The following is a 16,158-nucleotide window of genomic DNA, read 5'->3' as shown; positions in this document are numbered from 1 at the left end:
GAAGAAATGGAGGTTCCGAAAGGTCTTTTGCCTGTTCACACAGCTAGGCAACAGCAGAGCTGGGATGCAAACCCACGTTTTCCGACACAGTCTCATGCTTTTCTCAGGAAATGAAATTGTTTAGCCATCCAGTCTCCCTTACAGAGCAAAACAGTTAGAATGATGACAAAGTGCGAGACTGGCGTCCTCGCTGACACTGACCACACCCAAGACCAGTGCTGGTCTCCACCTGAGCAGTGCAGGCTCCTCGTGGCCTTGGGTGATGGGCCTTTTTGACATCTACAACTGCATTAATAATAAAATTATAGTAATCATGAAGATGATGACAGCAGCTTATTTATACTGATGAGACACAGATAGGTTAAGTAACTTGCCCAAGGTTGCAGAGCTGCTAACAGCAGAGCCAGGAGTCAAATCTAGTCAGTCTGGCTCTGGAGTCCTATTTGGGCCTAGAGGGTGGCCACTGAGTCACTTTCTTTCTTTTTTTTTTTTCCCCAAAGATTGGCACCTGAGCTAACATCTGTTGCCAACTTTGTTTTTTTTTTTCCTTCTTCTTCTTCTCCCTAAAGCCCCCCAGTACATAGTTGTATATTCTAGTTGTGGGTCCTTCTGGTTGTGCTATGTGGGATGCTGCCTCAGCATGGCCTGATGAGCAGTGCCCTGTCTGCACCCGAGATCCGAACCAGGCAAACCCCGGGCTGCCAAAGTGGAGTGCGCAAACTTAACCACTTGGCCACAGGGCCGGCCCCCATGAGTCACTTTCTGTGGAAATCCTGACTGCTGGGGCCGGAAAGAACGTTAGCTATAGGTTTCTCCTCCTCCTCCAGGTGTGTCCTCCACCTCCTGCTGTCCTTCTCCAAAGAAAGATCTCCCAGAAAGGAAACCGCCCTTCTACCATTTCTCTGAAATCGTCCTGGAGAAGGATAAGGAGAGGAAGCCATCATGGGTCACAGCTGGACCCTAAGGGGCCCTGAAGTTGCTGTGTGCTTTTTATTGTTACTAAAGCCATCAGCAGGCAAAGGCGAGGCTCCCGAGGAGGACTCGCGCGGCCACGTCACTCACCATGTGGGATGCCGTCCCAGATGTCCAGCCAGTCGTATTTGCAGTCTCCCTCTCCCACCTGCAGAGGGTCATGCTCCAGGTCAAAGGTCAGAAACTGCAGGACGATCTCCACCTTGGGTTTGGCCAGGATGGTGAAGGTGCAGTCCAGGTTGTGCGGGTACTTCTCGGGAAACCCAGGGGACTCGATGGTCCCGTTGGGGCTTGTGAAGTTTTTGGAACAGTCTTCGGAGCCTGGATGTAAAAAAGAGAACGGTAGCGTTATGCAAGAAGAAGAGGCCTTTCTTTGCTGCCTCTGTCGCATGGGTTATTTAAATGTTTGGGCCCAAATCCCCCAGCCCGTTGAGGTTTTTGTTTCCACTGGAGTGGCCCTTGAAGCAACAGACTGCACATCCACGTTTCAAGCCCTTGAGCCAGACCGTCTTTGGAGGGACTCGGGGAGGCGAGCTGGCTTGCTCTCTGGGGGGAGAGCGGCGAGGAGGCACGGCGGGGACGCGGGGAGAAAGAAGCGTGTGTGTGAGACGCAGAGACGGGGAGACCCAGTCTCTTGACCAGAGGAACAGAGTCTTCTTTCTCAATTACTCAGCTGCTTGCTCCAGAATGTAAGTTATTTCAATCCCTAAGGAAGGCTTGCTGATTGCCAGCAGGGAAAACAATGTCTCCCCTTATTTATTGCTGACCTCAACACTAGCCCCTATTGTACCCGAGCCAACTGAGTGCCCCTTCTCCCTCCAAGATCCAAGGTGCCTCAGGGGAGGGGCAAAGGGGAGCTCGGGTCTCATTCATGGCATGACTACATTAAAACGAGCTGCTCTGTAGCGGCCAGACAATTAACAATCGACGTTTGTAGCCGGTGGATCACAGCAGGGCATCGGGGATGGTAAAGGCTGCTCCAGCAGCAAGTTTGGAAAAATGCGGCAGTGGCCCGGCATTTGGAAGGCTTCTGGCTGCTTTGTGGTGGGGATGGCCTGGTTTCTCTCCCAAGCCCTTGTGCCTGCTGTCTTGGGACTCATGGCCTCGTCCTTATTAAATGCCGCACACATTCACATCCTGATGCAGGATTGGAGTGGGGCGGGAGCTCCTAAGAGGATTATAGCCATCATCTCTCCCAACGCCTCCAGGTGGAGGCACATTAACAGGGCCCTCGTGGGCTGTCACCCTGCCACCATTAGCCAGGCCAGGCCCCGGGACGGTCCCAGGACCCTGCAGCCCAGACCGCGGGCCCACGGAGATGCCCAGCGCAAGCGGTGACGTGAGGTGACAGACTGAATGTGAATGCTGGACAATCAGAATCGATTTCGCTACGTTCTGATTTTAAAATTTAAAAAAGTAGCAGGATTTATGAGGAGAATAATGGGCACTCTAAGCATGAAGAAAAAACACAGAAATACTCAATAAACCAGGTGTTTACTGGCAGGAAGTGTCCTCTGGGGATCCCGCTGAAAATAACTATGTGATGTCGATACGCTGATCTTAGCCCGCAGCGAAGTCTTCATCCGAGGAGGCTCCTACAGCAGGCTCCTCCTGAGTCTCTTTATTGACAAAGGCTTTCTGGAAAGCACAAATGTCTGACTTGGACAAGGTGCCATGCAAATCAGCGGGGGAGGGGCACTACAACTTTCTGTAGCATCAGACAGGAAATTCCAACGTGCCAACTCACCTATCCGTCACCTCCACCCCTCTGCCCTGAGCTGTGTCTTGGCGGGGTGGGGAACCAGGACACCTGGGCAAAACCCAGCCTTTTCAGGACTCCTCGGGGGCTCTCTAAGCATCACATCTCAGAGGCTCTGTGCTCCATCACGCAGGGGCAGGGCTAGGGGGCAGCCAGGCCCCAAGAGATGAGTGGGACGGCTTCCCCCCAGGTTGTTTACCATCGGGCCCCCAGCTCCCGTGGGCCTCCTCAATGGTCCAGGATGAGGCAGCTTGGCAAAGCCAAGCCAGCTGGCTGGTCTTCAGGGGGCCGAAAGGAATTTTGAAAAGGTCAGCCTTCTTCATGTGGGCCACTTTGCCAGAAGAAATTAACTCTCTCTCCACAACTGGCTTCCAAGCAGGAAGAGGCATCCTGACACCCCTCCTCGAGTTTGCTCTGTTGTCCTTCCCTTCCAAGGCAGGGGGTCCCTACCCCCCTGGGTGCTGGGAATGACGGTGGACCTTTCTTGGTCCCTGCTATCCACGGGGGACAGGTACTCCCCACAATGGACACCTGGTAAGCCCAAGGGAGGCGTGGAGAATGTGAGATTCTCAAGTGCCCACCATTTCCCTGACGTCCTGCATTTGACTGGAGAGAATCTGTCAACGCGACGTCCTTAAGGAAAAAAAAAAAGTGTGTCTCTATCTCTGACATGTGGCTATACACGGGTATATCCTCTGGCTTATTTTGAATGAGGTAGAAAAATAGTTTTATCCTTTTTATGCAGAAAATTCAAACCTGTCTGTTACAATCGTGCATTCGTCTGTAATTGTGCCATCCCACTGTCTGGACGACAAAGCATCAGGAAGCAGGCAGCTGAACAGCAAATGTAGAGAAGAGATCTCAGAAAAGGGTGACCATCCCTGGGATAAAAGGTGAGTCTTGCAGATATCTGCTTAATCCAAGATCCTTTTCTGCAATGTCTTAAAAGGATTTAAGGTTAAAAAAATAGTCAACAAATACTCCAGTTCACTCAGTGCTAAGATTGTCCACAGAAGCCGGGGACGTCAGCTGCACAGGATGATTTCACACAAAGGACTTGCCACGAGAAATGCCCACTCTGCGTTTATCCACTCTGAGTCTCACAACGAGCCGGAGGCAGAAGAATCGGCACATCTGAAGCTAAAACAGGGCGGATTGATCCAGAGCTGAGCTTGGCCTGACCACAAGAGGCGGACTCAGTCCTTCACTTCAGGAGGGGGAGCAGGGGCACCCCAGGCCTTCTCTGTGATGACCCCAGAGAGCTCAGTTTCCAAAATGTCACCAGGCACCAGGAAAGAAAACTTGATCTTGAACTTTGGTCAAAAGAGCCTCAGAAAACAAACTAACAAACAAACCCACATTTTCCAGTAATTCAGTTTCCAGCGTTTAAGTTATTTTAAAATTGCTTTCTCTGCTCCGCTCAGGGTTTGGTGGTTTGAGGTCATTTAAGCCTACGAGTTGCTTTGGTTAACTTTCATGTGTGCACAGTCTGGTCTACACAGACTCTTTTATACACCACTTCATTCAGGGCAAACAGGAACCTCCCACCCCGGCCACTCGCCAGACTGTCCCGAATGGTGGGTTTCTGTCTGTCATTTTGGTTCTGGCCAGGGCAATGCACTGTCGAGGGCTTCCAGAACCCTCCACCCCCGTTGCTTGTGTATCTGTGTTTGCAGCTCCTCCTTCTTTCCCTTGGTGAGTCTGACCAGCAAACAGCTGAGTTTCCTGCATTCCCTCAGCATGCCCATGCATTTCGTTCACGTTCTGTGCGTGACGTGAACTCTGCGCATTCTCTCTCAGGACCCAGCAGTGGGAACGTGGGTGCCAGACACGGCACCTGGAAGAACACTCATCTTCCTAAACTTCCCAGCTTTGGATCTCACACCAGCATGCAGACATGTTTTATATAGGTGACTTTCCTGCGAAAGCTGCCCTTTCAGCGGGCATGCTGGCAGGAGGGTGAGCCTGAGAAGGCGCTGGGCGCTCCCCTCTTTCTCACAGATGGAAGCGCGGCTGTCAGCGGTGGGCCAGCTTTCGCTGCAGTAACCTCTGTCTCCCATCCTTGAAGTGCACTGCCCACTTCGCCATGCTCACGCCACCTGCCTTGGCTGGCAGGTTGTCCAGGCGGTGGGCAGCCTCGCCACCTCACTCGAGAGGCTGCTTCAGCCATCCCCAAACAGCAGTGCTGACTCAGCACGCCCTCTTGTGCGTTCTGGCTTTTAATATTGCCCCTTCAGACCTGTGTGACAGATACAGTCAACATTCACCTTTTCTCGGGCTTTCTGGAGAAGGTGCATCATCCTTCATGAAACACGAAGCTGGGAGGTGAGAATCCGAGCAGAGCTTTAACTGTCCCGCTCTGACTCCGTGGTAGGCCCCTGGGAGGCCTGGGGTAGAGCTGTTTTCCTTTTCTGGTCAGCATGGGGGAGCTGAGGGACAGCCTTGCACTGGGACCTTACTCCCCAGCTGATATCCCAGGTCCCCACATGCCAGGCGTGGACAGCGCCCTCATTTTCACAATGGCAGCATGTCAGTCCTACCCTTTCTCGTTCCACCTCCATGCACACCTCTATTTCCATATCCATCCAACAACACCTCCGGGCGTCTGCTGTGTGCTGAGGGTTTGCACATCCATCTCTCCACTGGAAGAGGGCAGGCGCCCGTTTTCTCTCTCTCTCTCTTCTCTCTTCCCACTGCTCCCCAGCAGAGGATGGTATGAGGAGTGTTCCACGTGCTGCTCACGCCCACTGATCTGAATCTTGTGCAGGACTCAAGGGAATGCGGGCCAGGCTATTCGGGAGCCTCACACCCGCCCAGCCGCTGGACACACAGATCGGCAGTCCCGGTGCCCTCACGGTGGCAGGAGCTTGGTGGCCTGCGGCGGACTCCTGCCTGAGACGGTCCGGGCTCCCACCCTGGCTCGACACAGGCCCCACCCCTTCACTGGATTCTCCGTTCTTGTTCTCAGGCAGACAAATCTGACAAATATTTAGACAGAGTGGATATAAAAAGTGCTTTCAGCAGCTACCACTTCCTCTCTAGAATTGTTCAGCGAAAAAGGAAAACAGATATGAATAGTTCCCCTCACACTGAACTCAGCAGGCGCGGACTTGGGCCTCTCGATGACAAGGCTGACAGCCTCCCCTTTACCAGCCTCCACCCTCGAGCTTGGAGAGACGACACACTTGTGGATGGGGTGGGGAACGGGTGAACTGCGGTTAAGTGTCACTTAGCCTCAAGATGCTGCGGGAATGGCGGGCTGCTTGGAGTGCTCAAGTGTGGACGCTGAACCACGTCTTATGAACAAAAGCTGGCTCCACCCAGCTATGGAAGTGAGCCCCAGCACATCTTCTCAGGGCCTGCAGGCACCCAAGGGGCCCCAGCCAAGAGCAGAGAGTGACTGGTCCAAGGGCAGGGCTCACTGCCTCTTCTGGTGCTGTCTTTTTTGGCTGTTTTCAGGGGTCAGCTTCATCGGCATTTGGGAAGTGGGGTTCAGTGGGTAGAGGTGGTCAAATGGATCCAGCGAGGGGAATCTCTAGGAGCCAGATCTGAATCTAAAATCTACGGTGTGATCCCACTTGGGGGGTCACAGTAAGATCTTTGGACTCTGAAAACGGAGAAGACAAGCATCCTTCTGCCCCAAGTAACTCCAAATATTGTAAAGGCAGCACTCACCCATGGGAGGAAGTTCATCCAAGTTCTGCTTTTTTCCAGGAAGATTACCATGATTTTTAAAAACATACAAACATCAATTCTTTCCAAAGTGTTTTCTGTATAATTGGTGACCCTCCTCTTTCAGTGCCACAAATGACGCCCTCTGTCGGCGGGGCACCCAGCACCGACCCTGCGCTCGCCTTCTCCAGGCGGGTGATGCCTCCACCGGCTGCTCCTCCTGGGCGTCTCCAGGTCCACCTGGAACCTCTCTTCTCTCCGTCAACTTGCTCGCGCTGCGTAACACTATAGCCCTTCCACCCGTCTCCACCCCCTGGGCCCCAGCCATGAGCACGTAAGCATCCCACACCGTGCCCACGGCCAGACACAGACAGCCCCGTCCCCCTTCTCTGAGAGGCCCGCACCCACCTGTCTTGAAGATCTCATAGCGCAGGGAGAAGCCTGCCCCCTGCCGGGCGTAGTCAGAGGTGAACTTGATGTACAGCACGGAGCCCGAGGAGATGATGGTGGGGGGTGCGATGTTCCCGCAGTGTTTCCCCAGGAGGTCTGCAGACTCACTGTCCCCATCCCGAATCTCGATGAAGTCATACCTAGGTGAGGGGACACAGGGCAGGTGAGAACAGGTGGGTGTGAGGAGATGCGCAGGCCTGCTCTCTCACATGGGCTCACTGCTCTCCCCCGGTTCACAGATGCTCAGGTGTTTCAGGTTGATACACAAAGGCGCCACCAGCGTGTGGACCGACAAACAGATGTGGGAGGTTGCGTTGCTTCATTAAAGCTACAGAGCGAATGTCCCCTCAGTGAGGGGACAGAATTTAAGACCTTATCTCTTGCCCACATAAAAGCAGTAGTATCATTCCATCAAGTATCTCAAAACAAACATTTTTTTTCTTCCTTCGGTAGCACCATTTGTATTTCCACTATGATCTCTCTGAATCCTAGTCTTTTCTTCTTACCCAACCTCTTTGAGCATCAATTTCTTTGTCTGTAAGATGAGGATAAAAATATCCACTTCAGAGGGTTAGGATGGAGATGGAATGAAAAAATAAACGCGAGGTGCTCGGCCCGAGCCAGGCACACCCGGAGTGTTTCAGAGATGGTTGTTTCTTCTCCTGCCCCGCCCCCGTTCCCTTTTTCTCACGGGCTGTCCCCTCTTCTCTTCTCTTTAATTGTTAATGATGATAACTCCCCATCCACGAGCCACCTCCCTCCCCGAGATGACTCTGCCAGGTTCCCATCAGCAGTGTCTAGTCAACAACACGTTTTTAAAAGGAGTCAGCATCAGATTAGATAAGGCAATAAAACCACCTCCAAAAGCAGGGGGCTCCCCAGGGACCCAGCGTCTGTGAGCACATAGCCATCCGCCTCAGCAAAGGCAGAGCCAGCCGCCGCCCTCCCCAGGCCAAGGCCTGAGCTCATTTCAGAGTCAAACAGCCTGGGGTGGGGAAGACACCTCAAAGATGTCCTGGGCTCTGCTCATGGATGGTGCGCACACTGGGCCATTGTATCTGCGCGGACGCATGTCGGCCTTGGGCTGTGCTCTGGTCTTCTCTGGGCCGTACTTCTGGGCTCCCAGCGAACAGTCCCCTCACAACTGCTGAGGTGGGACTCTCCTTCCCCACCAGCTCCCTTCAAATCACTGGCCAGTGCACCACGTACTGAAAACCAGCCCTCTTCCTCTCCCACCCTGTTTACTCATTTTGCATCAACCTGTTAAGACAGCTTAAGAAATCTCTTTTACGTGGAGAGAAGGGCTGGAGACACCACCCTCTCTGAGATGTGCCTGCTGGCTCCTGCCACACATGGGGTCTGTGGGAGGTCTGCCTGCAGAAGGGGCTTGTCTGAGCTGAGCCGGAGGCCTGAGGCCTCAATGCAGCCCTCAGGAGCCACATTTCAGATTGCTCAGCTCCTTCCAAATGAACAGACCTGCGAGGAAGTATGCGTGGACCAGCATTAGTTCATTGTTAGACCCCAGAGGGCTGGAATCCTGCAGTGGAAAGAATGGCAGACGCTGCTTAGCATCTGGACAAGAGATGGCCGGGCCCGCCCCCAGGAGCTCTGGAGAGAGGGCCCCAGAGGAGAAGGGCAGTGGGGAATCTGTTTAGGTCTGTGACGTCCCTGTGGGAGATGGGGCTGACTTTGAAAATGTGCCTCCTCCCTTCGAAAACAAAAGTGAAAAGACAGTTTGTTCTAAGAGGAAATTCCCCAGACCTTCTGGAAAACCCCTCTTGCTATTTCCACACCGAGGTAGGCACCACTGGACAGTCACGCTCAGCTGAGTAATGGTGACACCAGACCCACCACATGTGACATGGTCGAGGAGCAGCATCGGCTTCGTTCTCTAAGCAGACACTTCCTGGAGCTCTCCTGGAGCAGCCGGCGCACGGCCCCGGGGAGAGCGTCCCCCAGTCCTGGACACAGGTATAGCAGGATTTGGATCCCAGCTCAGCCTTAATAGCTGGGAGCCCTCAGGCAAGTTACTCAACCTTTCCGGGCCTCAGAAATGAGGAAAATAAAAGTAAAATAGGGAGATCAGAATATTTCTCCCAGGGTTCTTGTGAAATTCAAATGACCAACATAATCTTTAGAAAGTGTCAGTACACAGCCTGGCAGTTAGTGAGTCATAACAAACGTTAACCGTGATTTGTTGCAATCTCACACCCATGTCAGAGGCGAAGAGGTTGAACCGTAGAGCAGAGCGACTTTCTGAGAGCCAGCAAGCGAGCAGAGGCGCCACAGAGCGGGAGTGTGCATCTGTTCGCACATTTTGGAGGACATCTTGGCAACAAGGTGACAAAAGTGAATATGTTCCTGCCCTTTAATCCTGCAATCCCACTGCTAGGAATTTTCCTAAGAAAATAATCAGAAAATTGTGCAAAGACGTATATGCATCTATGTGCATGTATACACAAAAAGTACATGAAAAGTGAAAAGATGCTTTGTTTGTAAACAGGATCCTGTCTAAACGTCCAGCAACAGAGGGTGAGCAAATCCATTTTGGTGTATGTATAAAGTGGAGCACTCTGCTGCTATAGTAAATACGGCTGTAGGTCTGGGTTTTTTGTGTTTATGGAAAAATGTCCATCATATAGTGTTAGGGTGAAAAAAAGTAGATTTTTTAAAAAAGTATGTTGTAAAATATATATATTTCCTTGCATATACATACAGAAAAAAGCCTGAAAGACTATATTCTAAAAAAATTAACAGTGGTGAGATGTATGGGTGGTGAGATAATTAGTAATTTTTACTTTCTTCTGTGTTCTCTTTTATTTCTGAATTGTTTACGATGAGCCTGAATTTCTTTAATAAGCCACAAGTATACAAGATAAAGCTGCTTTCATTAAGAATTTTTTCAAAGTAGAAAAGCTAAAAAAATAACCCAGCTCTCATAATGTAGCAGGTGAAAAAGTAAACCTCCTCATCACCATCACCATCCATTCACGGGATCACAGGAGGACTAAGTGACACACGGCATGTCAGAGCACCTGAAATAGAGCTGGGGACGTGGCCCACTCTCAATAAATATTTAAAAAAATTTTTTTAAGGCCACCAGATAGCTCCAGTTTTTGCGTTGCCAATTTCTCTTGGAAGGATAATGAGAGGCCCTGGCCTCCCCCGGCTGGGTCCTCAGAGGTGGAGGGTTCCATCTGGGGGCCTCATCACCCATGGACTAACGTAGGGGATCAGCAGACTCAGCGAGGAGGCAGGGCTCCCCAGACAACGCCACAGCCATGAATTTGCCTGAGTTTACCCCACGGATATACCACCAAATCCCTTTTGGTAATGCAGCCAGCTACTAAATCCATCCTCACATTCCTACAGACACATATAGTGGAGGGATGCATTTTGGAAAAGGGGTCAGATAAATCAATCGTTTTATAAATTTTCTTTCTGAGCTTGTTATTCAAGGACCCCCTGGTGACTCCTTTTGTGAGGCAAATATCAGCCCTTACTTGAACCTCTTAGAAAAACTGGTCTTTCCTATCAGGTTCGCTCCAGGGGAAAGCAGCCCAGGGCTACAGTTTGGTCACTAAACTCCCCCTTCGCTCCAGGGTCTGGACTCTGCCCTGCAGACCAGCCCCAGCTCACCACCAGCTCTTGGCGCAGGCTCTTTGCATAAAGGGCACACTCCGAATGACATGCTGACTTCACACAGAATGTCTCATTTACCTCCTGCGGGACTGGCTCATTTGGGGAAATTTCTTATTATTAGGGATTTGCTACAGCTGCAGTAAATCTCCGAAATTTCAGTGTTGCGAGGTTCGTTTGTGAAGGCGCTCACAGAGGCTTAGGACGTTTGTGGCCTTGGAATAAATATGGCTTTGCATCCAGCAACTACGACGGCGTGTTTGTTCCGTAGAGGAATCTGGGTACAGACTCAGTGTCCCCCCACCACGGCAGTCCAGCAGGGTGACCTGCAAAGCTGTGCCCCTGGAGCACGGTCCTCATCTTCCGGAAGGAAACAGAAACCAGCTAACAGACACATTAGCCACTGTGTTTGCATTTCATTATTCATAATCTCCCTAAAATGAAAAAATTCCTCCCAAAGCTTTAACGCTAACTTTTATGATTGTCTTTCCTTTCCTAAGCCGAGGAGCCATCTCTACTCCAGCTCTTTTTCTCCCTGAAATGGCTCCCAGAAGCCTTTCACTTTCCCCTCACAGATTCCGACATCTGCATGTGGAGCATTTGTCTGGAGAACGCTTTCTCTGCTTTCTTTCTCGACTTCAAAGTCTTAATTTCTCTCCCCAAACCCACACTTGGGGCGTGGGAATCTTGATGGTGGAATTAATTTTAAGAGTCCACGGGAGAGAGATGAAAAAGCCACAGTCTCATCTCTTCCTCTCATCACCAGGAGAACATGAAAAGAGGCCTTCCACTTCCCACAACGCCACCCTCGTTTGCCGCTTCCCAGCAGGCCACCAGAGGCAGGGCAGGGAGATCCGCCCCTGGGCCCTCTCACAGGGCAGGACGCCCAGCCCCTTCCAAGGTCCACCCTCTGATGCCACCAGAGCTGCCCAGGAAGGGATTTCTGCAGCGGAGGGAGAGCACCTGGGTACTCTGAGGAAGGATGCGACACCCCTTCTATGGGATTTAGGTCTACACATGAGAGCACCTGTGTCCACCCACGTCCCAGAGGCATCACCTCTGCCAGGCAGGCACTGCCTCTCTTCATGCTGCTTGTCCCATGAAATGTTTAAGACATCATCTTTTGTACATGGCAGGCTCTTTCCAGCCCCCGGGCCTTTGCACATGCTCTTCCCTGTGCCTGCAACATCTTTGCTAGCTTTTTCTGTGGCTGGTACCTTCTCATTCTTCTAAGGGAAAATGTCGCCTCCTCAGAGAAGCCTGCCCTGACCTCCCTATTTCAGATGGCGTGCCCCTACCTCTCCCTCGCCCCCCTCTTATTGCCTTTACAGCTGTTATCGTAACCTGTAAAGGTATCATCAATACTCTATTTGTTTAGAATCTGTGTCCTGCACTAGACAGCAAGCACGCTGAGGGCAAGGACCTCACTCTCACTGCTGAGTTTGACACGTGCCTGGTACCTGGCACACGGGAGGGCTCCCTACTTTTTGTGTTGAGTGAATAAATGGGCGAGGAATTGAGGCCAGCGTGACACGGTGAGAAGATGTGTTCTGCGAAGAGGCCTTCCAAGGGGTTTGACGGGCTTGGTCCGTTTTCCACTCTGCCTTTGTGCCTGACACAATCCCTGAGCTATTCTGGTTGTATCTGGAAACCAGAACGTCGCCTTGTGACTCGAAGACACGAAATATAACATTTTGAGTGGAAGAAACATCTCAAATCATGCTGACAGCATTTTCACTATTAGCGGCAAACAAATCAACTATAATTAAAATGCTGTCAAAGTGATTTGAGATTTTTCTCACACTTTCAAAGTTCCATATTTCATGAGTAGATTATCCAGGCCAGAGAATTTATCACCTCCTGGAGTGCCTTTCTTACAGGAAGCTCAAAGCCATCGACAAACCCTGTCTTATTAATCCTTACATTAAAACTGCAGGAAAAATAGGAGGAAAACCAGCCCTGTCATGTACAACCTCCCACCGAGGAGGCTGGCAAGATACACAGAGGCTGCGGGCAGCCGGCAGACGCCCAAGGCTCTGGTCAGTTCAGAGAAGCCCGGCTGCTCGGGCTCGGAGGCACCCCAGCCTTCATGGCGGCATCGGCTCGTCATCAGGGGGATGGTTTTAGGAAGCCAGTTCCATCTCCTTGACTTTCTCCCTTCCATTGGTATCACCCAGTGAGGGAGAAGCTGGTATGTCTCTGGGAAGAGCTCCCCCTTACTGAGCATCTCCTAAGGGCTAGACCCTCAGTTTACATACTGGTTCATTTAATCCTCACTGAACACATAACCAGGCCCGGTTCTGATGACCATCCACTTGCAGGGGCAGAAACTGAGGCTCAGAGAGGTTAAGCAGCCCACCCCAAGAGACACGATGAGGAAAGGGCAGAGGCAGACCTTGGGCCCAGGCCGTCTCTGGGCAGGCACTCAGCCCTCGCCTCCGTCCTCTGGCTTGCTGTCCAGTGGAGGCCCGAGACAGCGGGGTACCAGATTGACACAACACACAGCAGACGGTGCCAGGGACAGAGAAGACACTCGGGCTCAGTCAGAGACTCAGGGGCACCTCGCTCTTTTCACTCACTGGTTTGTTTAAACAAAGCCTAGAGGACGTGCCAACATTAACAGACACATCCCCAAGAGCAGCAGTGAGCAGATCTGCAATGCACGGTGTCAAGGCTCACCCAGTGGAGACGCAGCTTTCTAAGTGTTCAGACAGGATAACATCTTAATTTTTGTAAGTGAAGTATTTTTATAAGCACATACACATCCATATGTGAACATACGGCCCATCGAGTGAGAAAACAGTATCTGAGTATTTATAAGCTCTCAAAGAATCCTCTAGAGCACACATTCTTAAGCCCATGATTGCAATAGGGTGCATGGATGAGTTTCAGTGGGTTGGGGAAGCCCTCTCATCAGAGGCAGGAATTTTGTGCGTGTATGCACAGCTTCCTGGGGAGGGGTCTCCAATGCCTGTCGCACAGATGCGGATCTGTCTCCACGGCCGTGCTCCCTGGGAAGGGCAGGGCTTGGGCTCTGCCCACAGACACGCCAGCTTCCTGCCCTTGCTGCTGGGGCGACAGCAGGCGAGCTGTTCGCCCTCTCTGAGTCTCAGTGTCTTCATCCATAAAATGCAGATAACGACAACCCCCTCCTTGCAGGATCGTAGGAAGGACTGTGAAGGTGCTTTAGGCCCAGCACAGCGTCCGGCCCTTAGGAAGCACCTGGGAGGCACGGGCTGTTGTCACTATTACCCGTATTCTACAGAACAGGACGGTGGACGTGGGCCGAGGAGAGGTACAGACCCCGTGGAAACCAAACACACGAAGAAGGAAGGACGCTCACAGAGTTAGAGACGAGCTCATGCCCCAGCCTCGGTGCCACGGAGGACAGGTTCTGCAAATCCACCTCCTGCACAAGCCCAGGAGCAGTGCTGTGGTCCCTGGAGGTTCTGAGATTTCATTCCAATCTTGTGTTCCTGAGTCTGGGCTCTGGAACCAGCCTGCCCAGCTGAGTTCAAAGCCCAGCTGGGGGCCCCACCCCTCAGGTGGGTGAGGTAACGATGCCAGCAGCTCAGCAAACAGGTACATGTCCATCATCCTCGCTGCCGTTGCTGTTACCGTTATTTGTTATCTAACTCACTCAGTTCTCTGACACCAAGGATGCAGACAGCGCCCAGGTGCTACCTTTGTGTATTTGCGTCAGGGCCAGGTGCCTTTTTTTTTTTTTTTTTTTTTGCTGAGGAAGATTGTTGCTGAGCTAACGTCTGTGCCCATCTTCCTCTATTTTATGTGGGATGCTGCCACAGCATGGCTTGATGAGCGGTGTGTAGGTCCAAGCTCGGGATCCGAACCTGTGAACCCCAGGTCACCAAAGAGGAGCACGTGAACTTAACCACTATGCCGCTGGGCTGCCCCAGGTGCGTTTTGAATAGCAGCTGTTTGCAGTTTCATTTTCTTCCTTCATCTCTTCCCCACACAGATCTCTGACGTTTTGAGCTTGTCCACACTCCCCCCACAGCCGGGGTCACAGGGCTCTTCAGGAAGGAGGAAACCTGACCACCCAGCAAAGGAAGTATGTGAGAGAATAACCCAAAACAAACTGAAGGAATTACTCCACAAAACCTTGAAGGCAAGAAAATGGAAACTACAAATAACATCTATTTATAATTGCTGGTTGTTTTTCCGCAGAAGCCCTGGGATGATGCAGAGGCCCCGCCGACCCCATTGTTCCTCACAGAGCAGCTGCCAACAAGGCTCGCACTGCGAGGAAGAAGGGGGCTGCAGACACGTTGTCTGACTCTGCCGGCCAGGGACAAACTCTCAGAGGACGGAGGGTGCACAACCAGCACCCACCCCCTCCCCAACCCTCCGCTGAGCACCACCTCTCCTCCGACCCCGCTGGCTCCCCAGAAGGCCCCTTGCTGAGGCCCTGGGCCTCACTGCTTGGCTCCTGGCCCGCGAGCACAGGGAGGCTGCCCTGGCTGGGCCGTGTGCTCCCGTAAGGAACGACGTTCCAGGCGCCGGCGGCCGGTGCGGGTCAAGGCTCTGGGGGGGCTGGCTCCAGTGGCACTGTTGGGTCTTTCTTCCGTGTGCTCCACCGTCTGTGAAATCCTTGCCCTCCACAGTCAGCCAACAGGGCCCTTGCTAGCACTGTGTGTTGACACCAGGGTGGACAGTCATGACAGCCCACGGTTATGCCCACCCACCAGTGGCTGGAGCTCGGGGGAGCGGGAGCGTGAAGCCCCGCAGGGCCAGAGACATGCGGGGCTGTCCTCGGCCAGCCTGGGCCAACCATGCCCGCAGGCTCAGCGTGCCACCGCTCATAAGTGGGGACAGGGACCAGCCTCTGTGCCTCTCAGGGCCGCCTGGAAGGGGCAGGAAGTGACGTGGGCCCACAGAGGACACGGCCGGCGCCTGGAGTGCCAGCTGCGTCCCTGCACTTGGCCGAGTGAGCGGTCCCCTTCCGGACAGGCACTCACTCCAGCTCCAGGGGTCTAACCGTGAACCAGTCAGAGCCTCCCGCTCTGTCCCAACGTGGCAGCCTGCGGGCCGAGGTGTGCGGGCACAGGGCATCGGTGACAGCGCAGGGAAGTCCTTCACGGTTTTCCAGGGAGGGAGGCTCCCAGCCGCTTTTCTGTCCCCCTTTGCTGGCAAAACTTGTCTGAAAAACGTGCCATGCAGAAACCCAAACAGCGGCCGGTTTGAGAGCCCTGGCAGGTGCGATGCGCCCTGCTCCTGGATTTCACTCCCACGGGGCTCCAGGTCACAGTGCTCAGAGCTTCTCCGGCTCCAGGGCAAACCTGTCCCCACTGCGCACAAAGGACTACGGTGGCAGGTGATGGGCCTGCAGCCTCCGGGCAGGAGGGGCTGTGGCCGCCCCAGTGGAGACGCTGCAGGGCGCGCTCTGGGCCCCTGGGCTGTCCCCGGCCGCCGGGGACGCGCTCCCGTGGCCCGCGCGCAGGCACGTGGCCGCTGAGCAGAGCAGCCCGGCCACGGCCACGCAGCGCCCCCGAAAGTGCCCCCTCCCCGCCACAGAAGGGCCCTGCTCAGAGGGGCTTGACCCGCGTTTGCTGGGGCAGAAGCATTGAATGTTTGAGAACGTTGGGTGCTCTCGGCTGGAGGCCCAATAAGACCAGGAAGCAGTAGGTCTAGGAAGGACACCAGCT

General features: G+C 53.1%; 1 protein-coding gene across 4 annotated transcripts in view; it reads right to left on the bottom strand.

The window, feature by feature from the left end:
• NRP2 (neuropilin 2) overlaps nucleotides 1–16,158 on the bottom strand; it is a 112,763-nt gene that overhangs the window by 73,426 nt on the left and 23,179 nt on the right. For all 4 annotated transcript variants that reach the window (XM_070580865.1, XM_070580866.1, XM_070580867.1 and 1 more), the window contains exons 3-4: nucleotides 6,812–6,993; nucleotides 1,063–1,293 (exon numbers count right to left, since the gene is read on the bottom strand). In XM_070580865.1, the coding sequence (XP_070436966.1) occupies nucleotides 1,063–1,293; nucleotides 6,812–6,993 (413 nt within the window). The remainder of the gene's footprint in view (nucleotides 1–1,062; nucleotides 1,294–6,811; nucleotides 6,994–16,158) is intronic.

This window comes from Equus przewalskii, chromosome 17 (genome assembly GCF_037783145.1).
Source record: "Equus przewalskii isolate Varuska chromosome 17, EquPr2, whole genome shotgun sequence".
Classification (NCBI taxonomy): domain Eukaryota; kingdom Metazoa; phylum Chordata; class Mammalia; order Perissodactyla; family Equidae; genus Equus; species Equus przewalskii.
Note: the sequence above shows the minus strand (reverse complement) of the source record. Positions and strands in the feature narration are given on the sequence as shown.